Source organism: Urocampus carinirostris, chromosome 1, assembly GCF_059441175.1.
Source record: "Urocampus carinirostris isolate Australia breed hairy pipefish chromosome 1, RoL_Ucar_1.0, whole genome shotgun sequence".
NCBI classification, from domain to species: domain Eukaryota; kingdom Metazoa; phylum Chordata; class Actinopteri; order Syngnathiformes; family Syngnathidae; genus Urocampus; species Urocampus carinirostris.
The window spans coordinates 14,644,733-14,669,738 of record NC_142349.1 but is presented as its reverse complement, the minus strand read 5'-3'; the positions used below and the strand labels follow the sequence as shown (position 1 = coordinate 14,669,738).

Genomic DNA, 25,006 nt, shown 5'->3' with positions numbered 1-25,006 from the left:
TGTTAATTTATCCTAAATCCCTTTAAGTGAAATTATTTTTTTAACAAGCCAGACACTCTGGATTCTCACCACCCCTGAAGCTTTGAACTTAAAATTGCCCCTAATATGTACACTCATGCTGTTGCAGGTTCTAACTGTGTGGTTTTAAATGATTTTTTTTGACAATTAGACAATTTAACAGCAGACGACTTCCAATGGGAAAAAATGTAGCAAAGTTATCCAACCCAATGTTTAGAACTTGGGAGTGGCTGGATCTCACAAGACAAAGCAGTCCCAAGCAATGACTTTTGTCACATTCAAGGAGGGTAAACCAAAGGTATTTTGATTTTTATAAATATGGTGTATCTGGTCTTAAAAACTGAATATTCATTCACTCAAACTCATTCAGGGTTTGACTGCTTTATTGAAACTAAGAACTAATCGAAACCACTAGGGGGCTCTACACTAAGGCTCATCTAGTCATTAGAGCACAAGAGGCTACATCAATGGCTGTGGTCAGGGTAAATAAGAGGAGTTGCAGAATGTCAACATGAACAGGCGGCCTGTTTCACAGCACCCACTGTTGACATAACTGTTCTCTTATCTGGGAGTGCAAGCCCGACCCCGCAATAGAAAACGGTGCCAGGCCAAATACAGTAAAAGACCAACACGCAATTACAGACACTATAAGGGAATGCGTCTATTGGTATTACAAAGCTGTCTTCAACATGAGACTGGCTTTAAAGAATACCCAATCAAGCCGGGCGAAACCCAGGTTATTTATATTTTTATACGGTGAGTTATTCAATTGAATTGAGTATTCTGGGTCTTGGTTAGCTGAGTGAAGTTCCCACACTACTCAGGCAGGTATTTTTCGAAGGCTAGACATACGAGAGTACAGGGAGGTTGCATTAGTTTGTTTATTAAAGGCACGTTCAAGTGCTCGTGTCAAATGCTTGCATTTCAAACATGTCAGCGGATACTCTCGGACCCCTCGCTTTTAATTAAGTGCTCTTTTTTAATCTTCATCCACCTTCCTGTCTCCTTTTCTCCCTACATCATTATGGACCCTGACTGGATTGTTGTAATTGCGCCAGGAGCTTTCAGCAGGTTAACTGAAATCTACCTGAGTTTTGCAAAAACATTATCTTTGGCAAATTTGGCTACAGTTAAATTTCCAACATCTAAAACTTAATGTGTTGGATTGTATGCAATTTGACATTTTGTGCTTGAAAGTCCCACAAAATATCCATCAAAGACTTTGGAATTCACCTTCAGAGCTCAATTCAGTCTGCATCAAACTCTTCAAACACCTAAATAAAACAAATACAGGGAGTGATTGAAGTGGACTTACATTCAAAGTCATGGTTGTACCCTGCAAAGATAGCAAGTTTTGTTTTTGAACTTTGTAATTGCTGTGTTAAAATGTTTCTCCTTCAACGCATTGTTTTTATCAGGGCTTTACTGTAGCAGGGTTCCTGCTGGTCCTTGAAAAGTCTTAAAAGGCATTGAATTCATTATTCTAAGATTAAGGCCTTAATTGGCATTAAAGTGTCTGATATCCAATTTTCGAAAGTGTATAAGATGTGAACACATTTATAAGATTTATGTATTTTTGGACTAAATAGATTTAGTAACATTTATCAATTGTCTTTTTTTTAAATAATTCACAACATCGCATTACCACATAAACGGAGCTATTATAACAGTGATGTGGTTTCACTCGGGCCTTTCAGAGCAGACACATGTCTTAAGTCTACCCACTGTACACATAGCAATTACGGTCGGGGACGTTAATTTTGGACCATGGAAAAGCGTAAATTTAATGAGAAGTTCAAACAAACCTTTTTTGGCCATGGCTAAAAGTTGTACCAAATAATGTCCGAGCCATCATGTAATGTGTGTACGAAATATTTCCGTTTTTTTTTTTTTTTTTTTTTTTTTTTTTGGGTTACGTTTCAATTGTTTTTTTTGTTCAACTTTGTCTTAAATTGGATTTCAAAAGCTATTAAAATTATCAAAAAGACTTGTCTAATTGATTAAACAATTTTACGCTTGTGGGTGTTTCGATTTCTTAACCCTATATCTTATGTAAGGAACGACAACGTTGTTCTCTAACAACTTTCACTGTTATGTTAACAATAACAACAATGTGTGTTATGGGCATTTGCTGTCACAAGGGACTAAACATTCAAGTTTTTGAATTTATTTTTAAAGAGGAAGTATAGAAGGCCTCTAGTGGAAATCTGTTTCCAGCTGCAAGTAAAATTGTTTGTTACCAAGCAATGCAAAGCAAGTAGCTATAAACAGATCTTGCAACAGATGTTTGATAGAGCAATGCACTCAAAATAGGAAATGATGGACGAATGACATTAATGTTAGCTGTCCTGCTGAATATTTATACACATTAGCCTCGTGTAGTAGATCCAATCCCTTTCCGTAGATCTTCACTTTGACGGCCGATCTCCCATTCTTTGTTGGTAAGGTTCATTTCAGTTTAAGCTGCTGGGGATTTTTAATGATATCTGTCTTTCTTATTTTCATATCGTCTTCAATGCTGACATCTTAATCTGCAAAATAAATGTAAAGTCTGCTAAACCTTTTACCGTGTCTGTTATTGTTCTACATCGCGCCTCGGCCGAGTCATACCTAATTGGTAAAATGGCGGCGCCCTCTGTTGGCTGCGGCTGCATCGGCTCGCTACAACGGGTCAGGTGTATCGACATTTCGTTCTATGTACATTGTTACAAAGAATGACAATACAAAGGAAATTATTATTATTATTATTATTATATGTCCTGCTGGTTGGTGTGAACAACCCCATTTAATCCTTCATTGCTGTTTTAGAGATGTTTTTAAGACTTTATTGTGTGATTTGGATGGCCTTGAATACATTTCAAGTGTAGGCCAAAGCAGGCAGATGAATAATGCGGTCTGCCTCGGATTTGACGGTGTAGTCCCCTAGACATTTCTGAACAAGCGCTCTTCACAAGGTAATTTTGTGCGTAATTTGGCCTTGGCTATGCAGCTCCTCCTCTCCTTTTGTCTGGGGCTTATCAAGTACCAAGAAGAGTTGAATATTTCTATTTTCTTCTCCGTGTGAACTCCGAGGGCATCCGCAAGACCTTGGGCCTGCTGCTTGGAGGTATTCATCTCTCTTATCTCCTTTGTTCCGTCTCTGCGCTCTGACTGATTGAGAAAAGCCAGGTCTCTGCATTTTCTTGCCGATTTACTGTCATATTTGAACATATCAAGGGCAAATTCACACTTGAACACATTGATGGCAAATTGGAACAAGACTGAGTAGATGAAGTAAAGTGTGGATTTTAAATTAATCTAAAATGTCCAGTTTGTGACCTATAAGGCAAGGTCATATATGGATGTGTGAGGGAGAAAAATTCTACGGACCTGAATTACGGGACATTCCAGCAATTTCTGATTGATGGCATCACACTGGGGTGCTGATTTATGACTGAGTGTATGTCGAGGTGCAGGTTGGACTCCCCATTAAAAAGACGCAGGGAAGACCTTTTGTCATTAAAACGGATAGCAAGAAAGTGCACAATATCCCAAAATACGAACAGAGAAGGCCACTTGATGGCAGCCAAAGAAAGAGATCTTGGTGATAACAAATTATAGAAATATAAACTGGACAGTCGCGAAGATGTTAGAGGGTAGAGAAAGAGGGGATGAAGACAAAAAAACGGCAGATGGTCTGAAAAGCAGCCAAGGAATAAAGCAGTTTGGGAATTTATGAAACAATCATTCGTTTCCCATAAAGCCTTACATAACATGACTGCGCTGGACATGATAGTGCGCTTATCTCTTAAAGAAAGAAAGCCAACTTCAAAGATTGAAGGAGCGCACGTGCCTCTGGAGCTGTCCAACCACATTCCGCTTTTTTTTTTAAAGCAGATTCATCTACCAGAGTTGTAGGCCAGATCGCCCATGTCAATGTGTCACAAGATCTGCTTTCATGTGGCTTGAGCGTAAATGCGGCGCGGGGGAGCAATTTGTAATAAAAACAAAACACCTAAAATCCTATTTTTACTGTCTTCTCTATAGCGTCATTACCTCTCATTGCTAGAGGAACACTTTGAGACAGGAATAGTGAAGCTGCACAAAAAACCCTTAGAGAGACAGAAACCTTCTCCAGTCAAAGCACTTCTCAATTGACCAATTACATTCAAAACCTAACAATGGACTCATCAGGCAAAATAGTGCTGCTTGCATGTTCTATTGTCATACAGTTTTCCACTACTGAGAATGCTGGGCATACATGGTATGCGCAAGGAGTGCGGCAGTTCGGCACACTACAAGCCGTAGGGTGGCATATTGCATCAAGCAAATTCACGATCTAGATTTTCTTCAACACTAAATGAAGAAGTTCCATTTTTGCACAGAGCCTGCTCTGTTTTCTGTTAGTAATTTGTCAGTGTGCCAGGAAAACAGCAACTGTGTCCTTGACAAGACCCAGTCAGAAATTATTGGGTCTTCAGAACAATAGACTAGACTTTCCCTGGCTACAAAATAAAAGTCTGAAAACACACACACCTTCCTGATCTTTGGCCTTTTTATTATAACTAAATAATTTAGATGAGAATAACATTCCAAAGAAAAGGTAAGAAAATGTCATGACCTGTTATGATCAATTTTTTTTTGTTTGTTTGCTGATCTTCCCACTTATTTGGATTTGCAGAAGGGATTTAATGATCACCAAATGCAAGGTTAAGTGCCCCGCCATTGGCCCAATGAAGTCTCTTTACAACATGGCGTTTTGGACTCGAGGCTCCAGTGTTGCCTCTCTTGTTGACAATATGCCTTGGGCAAAATGTTTGCAACTACGCCCCAACGAGCGTGCGTTTTATTCCTGCGTTCAACTGGGGAATTGCTGTGCTTGCTGCATTACGCCAATAAAAAGATTTGTGGTCTGCATGACACAATTGTAGCTGGGCTGATTTGAACCCCCGAAGCCAAATGCAGTGTGTTAAGAAGTGGGCTGACAGTTCTGAGGAAAATACGAAGTGAAAAATCCGTTTTCGAATCGGCCTTAGGATTTCTTTGTAGAGGGCGGGACAACGAGCTGAAATTTAAGTGGGTGCATATTGAAGAGTATTCGTAGATGTCAAGGAACTGACTAAAGGGTGAATGACTCCCTGATGCTTGCGTGACCCTGGAGGATTCCTCCCCACATCCTCTCTGAACACTCATCCCTACTGCAATGCTGGGAAGAAATGTGTCATTAACTTAGGGGAGACCAAAATAATGTTTATGGACTCAAACAGCTCTGAAATCATTTTCCATATCAGTGCAACTTCATTGGCCCTTTGGGAGAGTAAATCTGATTTCTTCCTCCTTGTGCCAATGGGAAACATCATGGGAAAGAAAACAGATTGGATTGTTAGAGAGATGGCCTAGCGCAGCTGTAGGCGTCTAAATGTGAGTGTGTGTTGCTGTCTCCGTGTGTGATTGAGTGTGTGCGATTGTGTGTAGGGGGAAGAGGAAGGAGGAAATCACAATTTTAAAAGCGGATGTTTAGCATGCGCGCGAGATGGATGAGCTCCACTATGATAATGGGGATTTTATGCCTCGGGAATAACGATCCGGAACGTAGGAAAGGGCTTTGAAAGCGCCTTGTGTTACAACAGGTCAGTTAACAAGGCTGCACGACAAACGTTTGGACAGGTAGCAAATGGCTATTCTTGAGGAGGTATGGAACTGCTCTGCATACCAACAGGAATGTGAGACCCTTCCTTGCAAGCCAGGCTCCATGTAAATTATCTAACCAAGATAGAGACACATTAGATTGGCTTTAATAGCCAGTCCAAGGTGGGGCTTTGGGAGTGGGTTAATAAAGTACAATGGAACTGAGGTGCTTACAGAGTGTTTACTCTGTAATGATCTTAGACCAAAAGTATAGCACTGAGGTCTGGTTTCATATCTACTTCCCGTGACATCATAAACATTCTCATTGAAACACCATTACACGACCCTCTGTGGAGACCTTCTTTTTTGCCTGTGCTATTAAACAAAATCTGTGCCGTGGGTGTGGAATGTTTGAGTGTACAAGTGTGGGTGGTAATGTAAAAAAAGGAGGTAATGGGCCTTGTCCTTGTCTCATCCTGTTGCTGTTTCAAATCTGTCCTCCCACTCTCTGCTCTGTCCCAGCATGGAATGTCTACTTGTACTCGTCAAGTGAGCCTAATGACTTAAAAAATTATTACATTTTCTCATGAACCGAGTACCACTCAACATCATTTACAATGACAAGTTAAAATTGCACTTACCTTTAAAATATCCTTCCGGTCGAAAACTGACTTTTAATAAAAATGAACTTGGTCTTTCACTGTCACACAAAGTATTGTTTTACGGACTTTTCGGCCCATGATATTCATAGGCTTTACAATCCACAGTTTTGACCACAATTAACAGTTCCATTTTGAATCTCTAACCTTTCTGCATCGCAGCACACATTTTCCCCCAAAGTATGACAAAAACAAGACTGCATTGCCTGAGGGTGTACAGTAAATCTGAGAATGAATGGTTCTCCATTTAACTCAAATGTTTAAGCCTTATCTTTCACTTCGACCAACAATTCTCTTTGCATATATATCTACCCTGTGATTAATGACCAATCCAGCACTTTTGTCATGCCCAAGGTCAGCTAGAATCCGGTTTGGCTCAGGTGTGAACTTAAACAGGAATAAACTGAAAACAATAGAGCAGAAGAAAAGTATGACATCTTCTAATAAAAATTTCCAATTCATTTTGAACAAAAAACAGCATGAGGAATTCTACATTTTGGTTTGGTAATAATGATTGAGAACATATTTTCACATGCTCTCGTCTTATTGCAGAGGATATATCTTGCCCTTGACCTTTCCTTCTGATGGCACCAGCTTTCGAAAAATTGCCAATTGTAAGTACATTATGCTTTCAGTTAGAGGAGAGAAACAATATTCTCGTGCGTTTAGCGTTACATTATCACATTAGAGTTTCTGACCAAGAAAGCCTATGATTCACACGCATGCACGTATGTCCTTAAAAGTCCCCGGCACCACTATAGACACAGTGCTCGGATCTTAGCCTTTCCCAGCATCTGGGTGTTTCATCCTGCAATAAAGAAAACCTTTCTCACTTTCCTCTCACGTCTATTCTTCCAATTGCTTCTCCTATTTCTCCCCCACCCCTTCATGTGCTGACCACATCCACTAAACTCAGTTCACAGGCATGCAGAGTGGAGAGTGTCAGAGGCGTGCGCTGCTAGCACTTTCCCCCACCATTGCATTGGGCTCACTTTCAAATCTGAAAGCCTGCTCACTCACTCAAGATTGGTCAGGCCTCCAAGAGAAGACGTAGGATAGTCTCGTATGTTCAACTCTCAAGTATGTTCGTCTATATTTGTGTTTGATACACAATGAAGAGGATTATGGTCACCACACATTTAGGTAAATTGTGTGTCTACAAACATTAGTTCTTATGGTTGACACTGCTGAAGGTGGCACCATTGGTACATAATCAAACTGGAACACATTTTTTTAGAGGTATTGGAAAAAATATATCATTGACAATTTTGTGAAACGATCTGGCTACCATTTGAGCTAATGCTCTCAAGATGACTTTTAGAAGGAACCCTACAGCCCACTTGAGTTATCATTCTAAAGCCCCGGTGTGTTTTATCATGAGAAAGTCATCGCTGGGTTATTCAGTGGCCCTTCTTGAATTGCAATCACTCTAAGGCCACTGATGTGTGAAGTTGTTGCTTTGTTTTACTTACATCCAAGTATTCAAGAACTTTATGCTGATCAAGGAACATGCAGTTTTAAGTGAGAAGTTTTGGAAAACTGAAGGCTTTGGCAAGAAACTAGAACAACAAGAGGACAGATGAGCAAAACATCAATGTTAGAGGGGAGTAATGTTTTTTGTTGGTAAGTAAACATTTTTCAGTTATTATTTTTGTGTGAGTCCTAAAAAATGAGAGCAGATCCCTTTTATACGTAGGGGAATTGATTCAACCTACGTAAAAAAAGGCATATTGTTTTGCTTTGTTGGATAGTGTAAATGTATTCCCCCCCAAAAAAACTCAAAATATAGCCGTTAGTAGCTAAACCCCTGGTAACAAAAGTGAGTACACCCTAAAGTAAAAATTCCCGAGGTTCAATATTTTGTTTGGCCACCACGATTTTGCAGATCCTCTTTAATCCTCCTGGCCATAGATTTCACTAGAGCCTTACAAATTGCCACTAAAATCCTCTTCCACTCCTCAATGAAGACATGACTGACCTGGGGGATATTCAAGATCTTGTGCTTCTCCAGCTTCTGCTTTTGGGTGCCCCAAAGTTGGGAATAAGCTCTGGAGTCATGCTTGACCAGTTCATCCGCATTACCCTTAGCCCATTTCGAAAAGCCTTGGTCTTCTTAGAAATGTATTTGGAGTGATTGTCAGGCTGTAACATTGCCCTGTGACCCAGTTTCTGGATGGATGGGATCATTCTCCGCTCCAGTATCCCACAGTACATTCTAGAGTTTGTGTTTCCATTAATGACATTCAATTCCCCAATTTCAGTTGCACTAATACAGACCCAAACCATGACATTCCCATTACCATGCTGGACTTTAGGTATGACACAAACATCTTTATACTATAGGGGCGGCAGTAGCTCAGGAGGTAGAGCGCTCGTATTGGGATCAAGGGATCCCAGTTCAAATCCCGGCTCGTCCGTGTTACATGTCGAAGTGTCCTTGGGTAAGACACTGAACCCCTAATATGCCCCCAATAAGCAGGTTAGCGCCTTACATGGCTGCAAGGCCGCTATTAGGAAATGTGGAGCACATTGTAAAGCGCTTTGGGAAGTCATTGACTTGAAAAGCGCTATATAAATGCAGATCATTTCATTTCATTTCATTTTATACTCTTCACCTGGTTGCCGCCACACATGCTTCAAACCTTTAGAGCCAAATACATTTGTTTTTTTCTCTTTAGACTAGAGGATATCTTTCCAGTAAACCATGGCCTTTGTTGACAGACTTATTTTCATTGAGTCTAAGCGATCTTTCTTCAGTGATGTTCTAATACTAATGAAGCCCATGTGACATACTGTAGGTCAGTAAAAACGAAATTCAAATATAATGCAACTAGAAAAAAATATTTCAGAAAAATGCGATTTTCCTCATATTTGACTGGGATTACTATCTTACTTCTTTGGGTTTTATTTTAGTTTAAACTGAGAGTGAGCTTAAGAGTAGACAGTATAATGGGACATTTCGTTTCGTGAAATCCATCTATGTCACCCACTGATAGCTGTTGTTGTGATTTCTGCCAGATTTTTGTCTATTCGTATCAAGATAACACTCCTAGACATTTGTTCAAATAGTCATTTTTATCCTTCAGAGTTGCTATCTGGCCTTGTATGCAAACAAAAATGATGGCCTCATTTAAACATCCATTTAAAGGCACAGTTTTCCTCACTATTTTTATCAGATATACAACTGAAAAAGTAGATTATACAGTAGAGCAAAAAACACTCAAAACATCAGATAGATGACCAACGAATGTTTGGAATGTCTTGGGCCCAGAAGCCCTCCAACCAAAATAATAAAACATGGAGATGGGTATGAAAGCTATGAGTAGGCATCACGTTGGGTTTAATGAAGGCCTCACATAGACTAAACTCACCGCCACGATGTTGCTTTAATGACAAGGATTCAGTCTCCTTGACTGAAACTCTGCTTCTCTTTTGTCCCCATGACAACAGGGCCTTTATCCTTCACGCCTGCTGCTCGGGCTGAGTTGTCCTTGGAGGCCTCTAGTCCATCTCCTTATGAAAATGTGTGATTTTGCTTTTGGGAACAAGCTGGGCCTCATGGTTTCTACACATCTAGTCAGCACCTCCATCTTTAGATGTTTGCATGACACGTTCAATTCAGTATGGATTAGATGGGGTATACTCAGGTTAAAAATTTGCTCTATTTTTTTTATTTCAAATTGGATTATTTATTTAAGGTTGCAAAGTTTGAGCACAAAATCATTGCCTCCACAAGTTTGCGGTTACCACCATGCATGACAGTTTAAAAAAAAACAACAAAACTCAACACTGAGCTGCTTCAGTTTCGGTTGGCTCTTTAGAAGTAGATGGTGTCCTTACAAAGTTAGGAGTAGAATATTAACAATACTCGAATGACTTCAAAAAACCTTTATATATATTTTCTCCCACCACATATATTTGCTTTTACCGTACTTTAATCAGAGCAAACGTGCAACACATTAGGAATCAGGAAATGAGGGAAGGAGAGCTGGGTGGAGTGAGATTTAATGCTCGTAATCAGTCGTTTCTCAAAGTAGCATGAAAATGTCGAAAATAAGGAAAGGCCTGTTTTAAATACAATCAAAACGCCAACCCAAACCCCCCAATAAATGAAAAAAAGAAGAGTTTTTTCGAGCATGTCTTAAAAACAATCACATAAGTGCACGCGCAACACAGGGACCCAGACAAAGGCTGCAGTTAGGCCATTTTCTGGCATAAGTCATAAGTGAGTAGACAATTTCAAGATTTCATACAGCACTTTAGAACAGCTGCTTTGTAAAGAAAGCAGGTGTGGAAATTTAATGCGGTGAGGTTGTGATCATTTCCCTAACCCCTCTTTCAAACTACCTGTGATTGCTCCCAAACTCATTCGAAACAGTTAACCAGTATATCTCAGCAACACCTCCAATTTGTGATACTTTATGCAGAGAACAGGGTAGACCGATTTTAAGAAAACAGACTTTGTATGATTCTGATTACAAAATACTGTATATAGACCACTGTTTTGGGAGGTTTTTCATCAAGTATTTCGCTACTACCAACAGATGTCTCCTTGCTTGAGATCCAGACAGTCCTTTTCCTTGTATTTCCATGTCGTTGTTGCAGAGGGACCTTTCTCTGTTGTGGTGCACAAAAAGACCTTGCTGTCACCCTTCATATCTTTCTAACCCCATCTTTTTCTCCAAGGCAACGCTGTTAATAATGCACAAGGATTAGCTGATTTATGAGAGCCTGAGGCACAGAGGAGACTTAGATTGATACCTTGAGGGGAAATGAGCAGAATGGAGGGCAGGATAGTGTATATGTGGTAGACTGCAGTGTTGTAGAGCAGTTGTGGGTATCTGAATAACATAGGATGGATGTGTGCCCGGGCACCAAGATGGCAATAATCCATCCCCCACTGTTTTCCACAACCACCTCTGTGTTCTTTGGAGCAGTGACATGGCTTTACTGCAGGCACTCAGGTGAATTGAGGTGGGACGATAATTTGGGGGTAAGATCCACATGGGCTGCATGGTAGCGTGTCAGCAGGCTGCCGTACCGTGCCTTTCACTACTTCCTGTATCTATTCCAGTTTTGCGGCAGAATGTTTCCAAGTGAGTTCTGATAAAACAACCCTGAAACTGATGAGGGTACAACACTCAGTGCTAACATTTTCCCTTGTTTAGGGTAACATTGATTCAACAATACTTCTTAAACTAATTCAGTAAATTTTAGTAGGAAAGGGAAACTGACTTTTTCGCAAGACATTTGTGTTAAGAGCAGTGCCAGAATTTTTTTCTTGTCACATGTACCCTAGTTGATGGATTATTTGATTTGGAAGGGGGATTATCACTTGTGAGGCCCTTTCTCAAGGTTTTTCTGTTTCCTCGAGTTGAGGTTTTGAGTTTTTCCTTGCCCGCATGTGGGTTTATGATCAGGGGGAGGTTTAATTGTAACCTGTACAGTCCTTTGAGACATTTTGTGATTAAGAGCTATTAAAATAAATGTGACTTGACTTGACTTTTATCCGTGTCTGATTCCTGGCTGTCATGTCTGTGTAAAAGGTACTATTGCCTCAATCTGTTCTGTACAAAAGCTTAAAACAACATGGTGGATTAAGAATAGAAGTTTCAAAAGGATTAAGATGTTCTCCAGGTAACTGAGTATCAAATAATTCACAACTCTTTTAGTAGCGGGGTGCGTCGTTTGAGGTGTCCTTAAAAAGTTGAAAGTAGATTATTTACTCTATTAAGTATGTGTTGACAACATTGAGGTGAGTTCAAATAGCTTTTATATATTTTTTCCACCAAGCCGATCTGCTTTTATTTTACAACACTGTTAGGGACGTGCAACACTTTACGAAGCTGGAATGAGGGGATAAGGGTGTGTGGAGATTTAGTTCATGCTCGTCCCTGCATTTTTTTTTTTGTTCATGTAGCTTAAAAATGATGAAAGTAAGAAAAGGCATGTTACAATTATAGCCCAAACGCCAACCCAAACCCTCAAAAAGATTTTGAAAACAAAAATTATTCGAGCGCGGCTAGGAAATGCAAGATGTTGCATGCGCCACAAAAGGAGCGTGGGAAAATTTTAACCTGCTGGGAGCAATAACCAACAGTACAATAGAAATATTGAATAAGGCAGTTAGGAAAAACAATTTGGAATGGGAGGCAAGAACTCTGAGTTGGTTTGCCTTCGATGACAGGTTTATTCCTGGACAGAATGTTTAAGGGTTCCAACAATGGTCACGCATACATTTTACAGCAATATGTAAGATAGTTGAAAATGGCAGGCTACAGAGTTTCATTAAAGGGAGGGAGAATTTTGGGTTACTGGGAAGTGACTGTACAGTATTTGTTACCTTTCATTGAAGGACTACTATTACTGAGAGATGAAAGCGGTGACCGGTCATAAGGTCATCAACCTATTTGAAAGAGCCTTGTATGCCCAAAAGAAACCTAGCACAATAAGAATTAGGTTAGAAAAAAAGGAGCTTAGCAGAGACTGCATTGATGACTTAAACCAGAAGATGGCTTCAGCGAGAACATTTTTAAATTCTGAACTGCACCTTTGATAAATCGCGACTAACACTGATGAATGATTCGTCGTTTAATTTTTTCCCAAACCTTGTTTACTGAAGTTTTTTTTTTTATACCAAAACAACACTAAATAAACCACAATATATTTTATTAAAGTGACTGTGTGTATTATATGGCAAATTATATATTCATGAAAAAAACCCCAATATTAGTTTAAAAAAAGAACACATAAACGATCATTTAACGTGTATTTCCTATAAGACTTGCTTCTCGAGGAATTTATTTGTCGTAACATGGGCCTCACCAAAAGGGACCTGACATAATTGTCCCCCATCTTGCTGCCACAGGTATCTGAAAAGCTAAAAAGGCTGACAAAAAATAGAAAAAAAACACATAGAATGAAAAGTTGGTCACTTTTGACGCTTTTCCATTAAATGGTTCCAGCTCAACTTGCCTCGCCACTGCTACCACCGGTATCTGAGTCGCCATAGTTTACATTCTTCATGTGCTTTGCAGCACTCATTATTGGTTCCTCCACTTAAAATAGTGACATTTAGATGTCAAATATTATTTTCTGATGAATATAAATGCAAACTGAAAAAAGTAAGTTCAGTATTTACTAATTGAATAATTGCTAAAATAATTTTTTTGCGTAAAAATGTTACACACATACACAACGTAGAATATTTGAAGTCCCTCCCAGGGTACACACAATAGCACAAGTGCATAAACATGAGGTTCCAGGTGCCAGTGTCGTGCAACATAAGTTCAGTTGATGGGCAAATAATCTAATATCTATTTTGTCCTGTTTAATATCGATCTCCAGTTTTGTTCCCGTCTAGTTTGTCCTGTTTAATTTCAATCTCAAGTGTCTGGTATTGTTTCCGTCTATCTCGTCCTGCTTGTTATTGGACTCCAGTCTCCAGTGCCTGATATCAATCCTGTCTGTCCAGTCCTGTCCGGTATCGACCCCATCTGTCCGACATCTGCTCGTGCAATTGGTATCGATCTCGTCGGCCTCTGGCTTCCTGTCATTTCACGCCAGACTGCTGCCTTCCGCCTTCCGCCCAACGATCGCCGAATCACTGGCGTTTGGGTTAACGTGCATGACTGCCCCATTACCTGTAAAATAATGCTTGTCATGCATCCGGGTCTTCATCCTGTTCCGGTTCATGACAAATACTCAATAAGAGGCAAGAGACATTCATTTAAGCTCATGAGGAGATGGATTAAGTTCATGTTCCGATTATTATCTGACCAGAAGCTGAACACCTCCTCTATTTTATTCCAACTAGTTAAGTCACAGAGTTGTTGGGGAAGGGATGTTTAACATATCAAAGGGGACACTATTGTATGGAAAACAAGGGAACCATAAAAAAGACCAGCATAGGAATGCAGCCTGTCTCTACAGGCGCAAATGGTTGATTGACTTGATAAGAGCCAAAGATGATAAGACTTTTTGAAGAAAGGAATACCTTACCTAACTTAAAAGTTTCTGTATTGTTCAATATTTGTAGTCAATGCATTATGAATTTACAATAATCCTATCTCAATGTATAACAACCAATCAGCCCTACTGCACCATCCAGCGTTTTTACAAATAGATAATTACTCATAGCAGTCTTGCTAAAACACTTACATACAGCCATAGACGGATTTCTCTGCTGGTGCAATCATTATGGTGGAAAATAGGGCCTAATGGTATGCTAAGCTTGAGAATCTTAACTGAGAAAGTAGTCTTTTTGCATAAGTAGAACAAGAAGTAATTGCATCGGCAGTTGCAACAGAGGAGAAAGTCCTTGTTATTGGTGTCCTCTGGATTTTCATTTTTATTCATAAAACGCGTTAGTTAACCATTGAAGTTAAAAGATACACTAATTGAGTGTACAAAGTAAAATTGAATTTAGTATTCTAGAAAACTGGAACTAAGATTGGGAAAAAAAAAACTCAGAAATATGATATTTCAAATTATTGTATGTTTATGTTGGGTGTTTTTCATGACAGAAAAATCCTCACAAATGTATAAAAGTTAAATATAATTTCAAAGCTAAAAGTTAACTGAAGTGCTTTTACTGTGCTTTAGGATCTAAAGGTTGGCACTTTTAATTGGGTTATGAATTCATCAATAATTGTTCTTTGATCGATGTCAAGCTTGGGCAATGCTAGGACAATTGGAGCGTTACTTTTTTGCAAAACCAAACTTCTTTTTTTGAAAATTTCATTATTGAAGGTGGAGTGCGTCGCTTTAGGTGTCCTTCGAAAAGCTGAAAGTTCATTATTTTCTCTATTTAGTAGAGTTTAACCACGCCCTACTGAGTTCAAAGAGTCTTTGAGCTTTATTTCCACTGCACCAATCTGCTTTTGTCTGACTTATACCAAAGCTGTTCGGGGTGGAACAAATGAGGTAGGACGAATAAGGACAAACAAGTTCTTGAATTTGGCCACTGGAAAGGGTGTACGAACCCTGCGCAGAGCAACAACTGGTTAATAACGCATTTTTAAAAACGGTGTTTAAAATTCACCAATTTTCTGTCCAGAATACGTCTTTACTCGTTTGTCAATTGAATGTTCAAAAAATGTTCTCTTTCAAAATGTTATTTTGGAGACAGAATTGGACCACGATGGATAAGTGAAAGACAACAACTATTGGACTTAACCAGATTTGTTAAAGTCAAGACCAGGGGCCAAATCCGGCCCCTGAGGAGGCTTTCTATGGCACCCAGAATTTTTTTGATTCACTATTAAATTACATACCAAGAATTGTGCATCTGATTTTACTGTACCTTACTTCTCCTTGAAGGAAGTGTGGTTTTTGGTTAATGGATTTTTTACTTGATTTTACTTCTTCGCTCCAATTATTTAAAAAAAATACTGTATGACACTTGAGTGAGTGAAAATTGCTCTTATGATTTTACGCACTATAAGGCGCACCGGATAATAAGGTGCACCCCCAATATAGTTTTTTGACATATGTTTTTCATATATATATAGCACACTGGACTGTAATCTCATTTGATTTTCAGGTTATTGGGATTTCTACATTAAATAAATGTATCCTTTTTTTGCATGTTGAAAATTGAAGATTACTGACAGAGGCATAAGAAGATATTCCTTTATTAATTTGATCACATTGTGATATATTTGTCAAGTTTTGGGTATGTTTAATTAGGTCCACTAGGCTATATGAGACATTTACGAGCCGGGATTTGATCAGTCTGGCCTTTAGATTGTAGCCATTTTTCTTAGGACCTTCTGTCTATTTCACACCACTGGACTGAAGCCTCCTTTTTACAAAACCTTTCTTTTTGGGACATAACCTCAGTGAAAAAAACACGTTTTATTGTATAGGTATATGGGATATGATTTTATTTTTTACTAGTCATCCGTTTATCATAAAGACTGATCAAGCATTTTACATGACAAATATGTCCAAACCGTTTGTTTCCTCTTCAATGCAAGGCTGTCAAACATGTTTTTTTTCCTCAGTTCGTCAATTGACCACAAATCAAAAATTCTGTTTTCACTCCTTCATACAGGAAGCGGATTGATGGGAAATTCCTCCGCCTCCTTCATGGGGACCTTTCTGGCCAGCAGTCTGGGCTCGCCCCCTTCCCACCCATCTCACCATTCCCGGCCGCCTTCTTCGCCTTCCTCGCCCTCCTTCAGGGGGGGACCCCATTCCAGCACATCGCAAATATGGTTCTCTCACTCGCACGAAGGTATGTCATCATTAAGTCAGGGTTAGTAAAGTTGCTTGAAATCCCTGAAAATGATTGAATTTTAATGTTGATTTTTTAAGGTTGAAATGTGGTTGAATTACGAGTCAAGTGCAGGGAAATGCTTGAAATTGTTGCCATGTTTCTCTTAAGACTCGATAAACGAAGAATAAAGCAAGTTAGCTTGAAAATGACGCCCACATGCTTGCTCCAATGGCTTAGCTTTGCCATTGTACTTTTTCTCTTGTGAATTACAGTAGCTGGCATTAGTCTGTATGGCGTTTAATGTGATACGTCATCGCCCCTACGGGTGCATCAGGACAAATACATTAGACCAAGATATGCCGGGAGGCTGCTGTTATAACAAATCCTGACTATAGAGTCCTTTCTGTGTAGCCAATTCATGTTAGTTTATACCAGCCAAATAATAGAAAAATGTCTTAGATGGTAAAATCTCAAATAAGCACAAAGTATGTGCAAGCAGCAAGATTGCGGATTTATTTTAGTGATCAAAGTTCAATGTTCTTTTGATCGATGCCACACGTAGATTGTGTGAGCCACTTTGTAGCACTTTCATGTGTGATTTTCTCTTCTCATACACAACGCTGATCCATATTGTGTAAGTAACGAGTAAAATATGTTTTTAAGCCAGCTAGAGATGGAGAAAATGGTGGATCATTTGACCAGTTCACATTTATTCAGCTTGATCACACTAGAGGTAAAATTAGGCCTTACAAATCTAGCCCAACCCGACCCGTTATTAAAGCCTTTCCCAGCCTGAGCCTGACCAATCAACTTGATTTGAGGGACCGAGCCTGAAGCAAACCCGAATTTTCATATTTCATGTGTAAGGACTCAGGAGGAGGTGGCCTGTTTTTTTCTCCCCACCCAAATACTCGCCCGCGCGTTCTTGCTTACTTCTCTGGGTCCGACGGTACTGCTGCCAAGCGCGCCGCCGAGCGCTGTGTGAGATAGGAATGGAATCCACCTTGTAGATTCTCCACAAGAAAAAAAGAAACAAATAACAATGATGGATGGATAATTAAAAACTTTTTTTCAAAAAAACTTTTGTGTAAATGCATTATTAATTTCTTGATTTCGGTCGCGGCTTGCAATTAAGGTGGGATGGTGGCTCCTCAAGTCAGACCAGTTGAGAACCACTGATATAGAGAAAATAGCTCATGTAGCGCTTCTAGTTTCATCAGGAGCATTTTTGCCATAGAGACAGAAAGGACTAAAACATTCCACAGGGAAACCAATTTATTTAGGTTGGGCATCTATAACAAGTGGCGTTGTAAGATGACAGCCAGTGACTTTAATTCTGCAGAGTAAGCAGCCGATTCATACTTTATATAAATCCTTAGTATTGACAGTATTTTTTTAAAAGAAAAAAATAAAGAAATTGAATTTAGTGGCTCATTTTTAGCCGGGCCAAATAACACTCAGTTTTATGCCAGTAGACACCAGATCTGGGCAAACTATGGCCCATGAGGCTCTAAATCCAGCGCACCAATCAAAAAGTTTGAAAAACTATTACAAACAACAATTTGTCGCTGTTTTGGTGCCGATCTTGTCCCCGGGGTCCCTTTGTGTCCCCCATCCATATAAATATATTTTCATAAAGCATAATCAAATAACCTAACTGTCACAATCACCCGGATCGGGAACACCTGTGTTCAGGATTTGGCGCCAACAGCCAGGACAGCTGATTGGCGCACCCTGTATATTTAAATCCCCAGCTTCCAGTTACACTTTGTTGGATTGTACTCACGCTACCTGTTGCCTTCAGCTCAGTAAGCCCGTACCTCTGACTCTTTGCCTGCTCCCTGTTCTCTTCTGATTGATCTTCGTTGCCGACCCGTTTCTGTAAATCTGCCCTGCCCGTCTGACTCCTGAACTATTTTCCGAACACTACGATTATGCCTGTCCGCGACCATTCCCGCCAAGCCTTCACCCGCCTGTCAAATTCCGTCAATCCGCCAACCAACGGATCGAAGAATCCCACCTTGTCATTTCCTTCCTTTCAATAAAACCAAGAAACGAGCGCAAGTGATCTCAGTCTTCCTTTCGTCCTGTCTGACACTAACATTGCAATATAAAAACGTCTTCTGTGTTTTGAGTTTTTAACACGTATTATAGAATATCGTGCTTTAATTCCGAGCTTTTCAAAATCAATTTGACAAAATGTGTCTATTAATAAACAAATATAAAATGAAATGTAGCATGTAGAAGTAATGTTTGCATGTATATTCATTTATAAATGCATTTTAGAAAAAAAAGCCAACGTGTCAGATTGACATTCTGTATCAGCAGATACATGAAAATATCAGATCAATATTTTTTTCCCTGGCCTGGCCCAGTTGACATCATTAAACCCAATGTGGTCTGTGATTCAAAAGGTTTGCCCACCCCAGTATAGACCTAATTCATATGGTCTATGCCTGTGGTCTGCAACCATTTCTGTACCACGGACCAGTTTAATGTCTGACAATATTCTCAAAGAAAAGAACAAAAGGGAATAATAGCAAAAAACACACACACAAATTTTTCGACCACGGCCAACCCAAATGCCCAAACACCCAAACAAGTTAAGCACCTCGGCACCCAAGAAGTCATGCTTTCATCCCTTCGACACAAGAAAGCGGCTATGTCACTCGGTTCAGGGTGACACAACACACTCTTTTCTTCAACAGCAGTGCGCGACAGCTTTCACTGGTTTACCCCTGCCGCATCATACGGGTGCCCTGCCCATCCCTTAGAAAACATCCACTATCCTTTCACAACACCTCTTCACTCTTTCCTATCACGAACAAGAGCTCTATTATATTTAGACCCCTTTCCTGTAGTGCACTCATGACACAATCCATCCAAGTCAATCGCGGCCTTCCCCTTGGTCTCCTTCCATTTACTTCTGCTCTGTAGGTCCTCTTTAACACTCGCTCCTCATCCATCTACTTCATGTGTCCAAACCAACCGAGTCCTCTCTTATCCACACACTGGCACAATTCTACCACTACTCCAGTTCTGTCTCTCACAATTTCATTTTTCAATGTATCCAGTCTTGTCACTCCTAACACACTCCTCAAACACTTCATCTCAAAAACATTTAATTTCCTTCTCAAATCTGCGTTCAGGCTCCAAAACTCTGCAACATACAACACAGTTGGCACAATCACACTCTCATACTGTCCCCTCTTAACATCCAGCCGTCATATAAAAAGAAAATACAAATATCCATACATATTCAGAATAAATATAGCTAAGAACTCGATACCCATAGATAACCTCGTATACACAAAAAAATGAAAGTGCAGACATGGTACCATAAAAACTCAATAGCAGCATCATTAAATCAGTCAATGTTCAAGTGCAATTGTGTATGACAGTAATGATCGTTCAGTCAGGGACCATGATGGAAAGAAGTGGTGAGTTATGATTGAGTTTTGCAGTAGTTTAAGTAGTCCGGCTATCGTCACTATTTATACTCATGGTCCCACATTGTACAACATTGATTTGGCTGAATTCTATCCTATAATGTCCCATTAGAATGTTGTACAATGTGGCACCCTGAGTAAAGATAGTGTGATGATGAGATAAAATTGAATGCCTATCACTGTTAATGGTTCTGTAGAAATAGAAAATACGGCTTTAAAAGTCCTTTAAAATGCTCGAGTTTGGCCATGAGAAAGGTTTACAATAAATATGCTATGGATGATGAAATAAAGAGGGACTACTTTTCTAATTTTCAGGATTTAATCTAAAAGCTTTTGTAAACACACAAGTGTTGCATATATTAAAACATTGTGTTCTGTCTTCAATCCTCAGTATTTTCTTCCAGAGCAGAAATGTTGAACTTGAACAGTGTTTTTTTCTATTGTTTGCTTGTCCAAAATATTTCATTCTTTTGTTAAAGTAGAACATGCCAAGCCAAATAAAAGTAATGGAGGTGATTACGAGCAGGATTATTACTCGGTAAGCAATGGAAACTTCTTTATTACAGTTTAATAGCATAATAATGCACTAAGTGTATGATTGAATCCAGGCTGTTCATCAGCCGTATTCAGCTTTTCTCTCCTCAAGATAATTGCATATTGTCTTTTTACGTGTTTTGCATTGAAAGCAAGTCATCAAAAAGCTCTAAGCAATTACCAGAGTATCGCGCCCCCTTTCTTAGGTGTGGGTGTCCCTTTTATAACATTCCCCAGAATGACTTTTTTATTGTGTTTGAAAAAGGCTTTTTCCCATGTGAGTTTAAGCAGACTTGCTCAAATGAAGGTTTCAAGAAGATATGTAACATGAACCTTTCAATAAATAAAGTGGATTAACAATGTAAAGATGTCATAAGATTTCATAAAATGCAGATGTGCATTACCAAATAATTTCGACCACCCTATCCCCTGCTGCCTATATTTTTAAGCGGTTTTATTGACTGTTTATTGAAAACACTACTGTCAGATGGGTGCTTGGTTGCCTCCCCTGCCAAGCCACAGAGAAATAAAAGTTATGCATTAAAGATTTCTTTCTGAGTTCTAGAAGTGGAACGCACCCAGGATGCATAAAAAGATGACAAAATTATGTGAATGTCTGTGCGTGGGTTGCTTCTGCTGATAGAAAGATCGCCAAGCAAGCGTCAAGTCTGTTGAATTTGGGCCAATTCGCAATTCAAGATGGAACATATAACATAAACTTTATCTTTTTTGGTCACAATTCCTTAAAACATTACACACCACTAATCATAATTTGACTCGCAAGATTTTGCTGCCAATAAAATATGCCCGGGAACTGTGACATCAGTGACTATGTTGTGGTTGTGAAGTACAGAAATAAATGCAACTTCTCAGAACACTTTATTCTGTGTTAATGTGCAGATTATAGGGACACTGTGTAACAAATGACCACTACATGTCGCTGTAGTGTTTAGTGCAACCGAAAACGAGTGTAACAAAGCACAAGGAAGAGTACAAAAAAAGAGACATTCTAAGTTTGGTTGATATTGGTTTAGTAACCTTGTTTAATTTCTATTTTAGTTAAATGGCTGGACATCCATTTTCATTTTGGTTGATAAATCTATTGTTAATTGCAAAATTTGCATTTTTAAATAGGATTTTAGAAACAACCTAAATCCATTTTGTACCCGAATTTAAAGTCTGGCAATTAATCATTTTTAAAATTCAGTGACAATGCAAATGAATGACAAGATGGGTTATAAAATAAGCAGAGAAAACACAATTTCAATGTGCTCCTGTTTTTGGAATCCCAAATCCAAAGCTATGAGCTAGTGTTGTGAGCAGACACCAGTTCTCCAAGTTCAGCAGTCCAGTCAAGAGCAAAGGAATAATATAATTCCTTACAAAGACCTTTATGTGCAGTACTATGATGAATCAGATCCTTGTTGAGAGTCCTAGAATCGCCATAAACAACAGTGAACATTTTAATTGTGAATTTGATTCCTTTTCACACTTGCTAAAGTATTAATTTAAACATTTGTTATTTTTTGTATTATCATATTTTATCATATAAACTTTTAAAAAATGGCCCTCTGCGGTATTGCAGTTATCATAAAAACTTAATAATCAAACAAACCATTGTGTTTTCAGCTAAATGATTTGCTTTATTCTAACATAATGAGATGTGAAAACTGGTTTTAATGTAAAAGACGTGTGTGGCCAGAGAGCATTGAATGCTGATCACAGCCCGTTTTAGTTAGCTGCGTCACTCCACCTAGAAGTAGAGAGAAGTACAGTGAATCAACTGTATATGTAGGTGAAGCCTGGACAATTTCATGTCAAGTAGCCAGTGTAAAAAATGCCGTTATTCATCCCTGCAGTTTCTACCTTGCTTGTCCTCATTAGGATTGTCTGTGAACTGGAGCTGGCTTAGGGCGAAAGGCAGGGTACACTCCCCAGGCTCATCCGAGGGAAATGAGGGAACAATCATGAGTAAGCAGCAGGCAAACTAAATCATATAAATTTGATGTAGGAATTCGCTTTACATTCAGCCCGTTCAGATTTGATATTGTTTTTTTATTTCATTTTCTTGCTTTTACTAAGGAAAACACGTAAGGGCTGATGTCATGATTTATTCAGCACATGTTCCATTCTTATCCAAGTGTTGAAATGTTTTGTAATGTTTTTATGTTTTTATTATTTGCCCTGGAGATACAAATGGTGTCGAAGGAGAAGGGGCACACATACAAATCCGGCAGTGTGTTCTCATGGCACGAGGCAAAGCAATAAACTTGTTTGTGGATTGCATTAGACATTCTAGGATAAATTTCGAGTGGAATGCTTTTGAGATGCGATTTGAATGGTTCGTGTGGTGTAGTTTTATTCAACTGTTGGAATGTGTGGTGTGCAAATAGGATTGGTTACATTGGTCTGTACTTTTTATGTTTTACTGCTTCCATTTCAGAATGACACTAGCAGAAAGAGGTCATTGATTCAGTGTGCAGGATGTTATTTCTGCCATCCATGATGGTGACAATGAGATGAGAGTGATGAAATTGCACTTGGTAGTTCTCTATATGTGTTGGTTTGTAATATTTTTGACTTGTATCTTTACATATTTTATATCTACATTAATTGATTCAGTTCTGATAAGGTGAACAGAATAACAAATATTACACACCGGGGCTTTAATTTAAAAAAGGAAAACATTCTCAGTGCCTAAAATCTTCTTCCTGTGATTATTGTGTTTATCGTTACTACCCTGTAGTTGGATCGGATCAATAATAAAATCCCTAGTATTGCCCACCTCTACTCTGCATTGGCTTAACATACCACTTTTTTTTTTGCTTTTGCAAGCCCTTTTCAGTTGTCCCTCTTTCCTTCATTGGGATTTAAATCTCAACCAACCCCCAACCCGTAGTCGCCTCCATTCCTCTCCTGCCTCTTTAATTCTCCCACTCCGCTGAGCTGGTTTGCATCCTTTCCTTTCAATTAGTCAGACCTGTAGAGATGCACGGGCGTGTTGCCCCTCCTCCAGCAAACATTTTTTCATCTCCTCTCCTCCCCCTTCTACGTCTTATCGCCTCTGTCACTTTTTCTCAATTAGTGGAGCTGACAGGCGGTCCAGCAGGCACCTATCTGCGATTACCTGAGGCATTATGCGGTTTTTAGAACACCACAAGTAAACTGCAATGGACAGAATATTTGTTCAAGCTGCTCTTTCAATCTCTGTACTTCTCCAGTTTCTCGTTTCTTTTCTTCCTGATGTTGGCGTCAGCTGGGTTCGCTCAATTATTATCACCAACCTCTTTTGCTCTTTGTCCACCATCACTATGTCCAATTGGTTACCTAGGAGCTGCTTGATAGTCTGAAAGTCCAACAAGATCTTTGCCCCGTTATCTTCAGCTGCTTTCTGCAGTATGGATCATCAGGATTTGATTACTTCTATACCATACTGGTTGCAGATGTTACTAAGTACTTTGCCAGTTACTTCGCTGTGCCTCTCCATGTATTCCGATCCAGGTAGCATCTTTGACCCTGCCGCAATTGCTCCCTACTAATTCGTCATTTCTTGAATGTGCCTCCCTTTGTCCTCGTCAACGATCTTCTCTCAGTCCACCAAGCTATTTTTGGATAACGGTAGATATATCTTGGCTCCGTTAGTTCTGCTTCCTGCTCTTCCCATGGAAAGCGGAGCACGCTTTGTGAAATCCCCTCAGTGGCTGCTGACTTGTTTATTGTGATGGAGAGAAAGAAAGTGAATCCTCTGAGCAGTCAGCAGACAGCGCTAACACCCTTCTTGCGTTGCCCTGCAGCAAGAGCAGCAGTGTCCAGATTAATGGCTGAGTGTGTGACACTGTGCCAAGCAAACTACCTCCCCACACACTTGCCATCCCTGTGGAGGGCATGCTGAAATTGAGCAGGCTGGCATTATCAGGGAAAGCCAGACAACACTGTGAAAAGGGATTATGCTACCAATAGTCACACTGTCACTAAAGAAAAAGCCCCTCTCCCATATTGGATAAAGACTCGCCACAAAGCTTTTTCTGTATCGCTCTGTTTTCAACAAAAGGATTCCCCATCTTTTTTTTAATGTATTTTTTTTATAAATTGCCATAAATGTTTGTGCTTATTAATCATAACCGCAAAAATAGAGAAGGATAACATTGGAGGTATGGGAAAAAGATAACTAGTGGTGGGAAAAAACAGGTGAAGGAGGCTACATAAGGGAAATTGAGTAATTACAGTCATGTGCCATCACAGTAAAATATCTCTTACTACGTAGGCCAGTTTGCCCTTCTTGTTTTTTTTGGTTTTTTCATTAGGAGGAGAGGGCACAGAGACAGCATTGAGACAGGACCATTTACTCTAGCTTCATTTTCAATCCACTAGAAGTACAATTTCCATAGTTTAAAGTCGTCACATTTCAATTGCTGCATGAGCACAATGCCATCTGCACTTTTAAGAATCAGGCTGCGCACTGGCCAATATAAATACATATGACCTTCATTGGGCTTGTCCAGCTGTCATTTTCCTCC

General features: G+C 39.4%; 1 protein-coding gene across 5 annotated transcripts in view; it reads left to right on the top strand.

Annotated features, from left to right (window-relative positions):
- Positions 1–25,006, top strand: part of bahcc1a (BAH domain and coiled-coil containing 1a) — an 86,504-nt gene that overhangs the window by 36,359 nt on the left and 25,139 nt on the right. For all 5 annotated transcript variants that reach the window (XM_088327733.1, XM_088327718.1, XM_088327711.1 and 2 more), the window contains exon 3: positions 16,342–16,524. In XM_088327733.1, the coding sequence (XP_088183859.1) occupies positions 16,342–16,524 (183 nt within the window). The remainder of the gene's footprint in view (positions 1–16,341; positions 16,525–25,006) is intronic.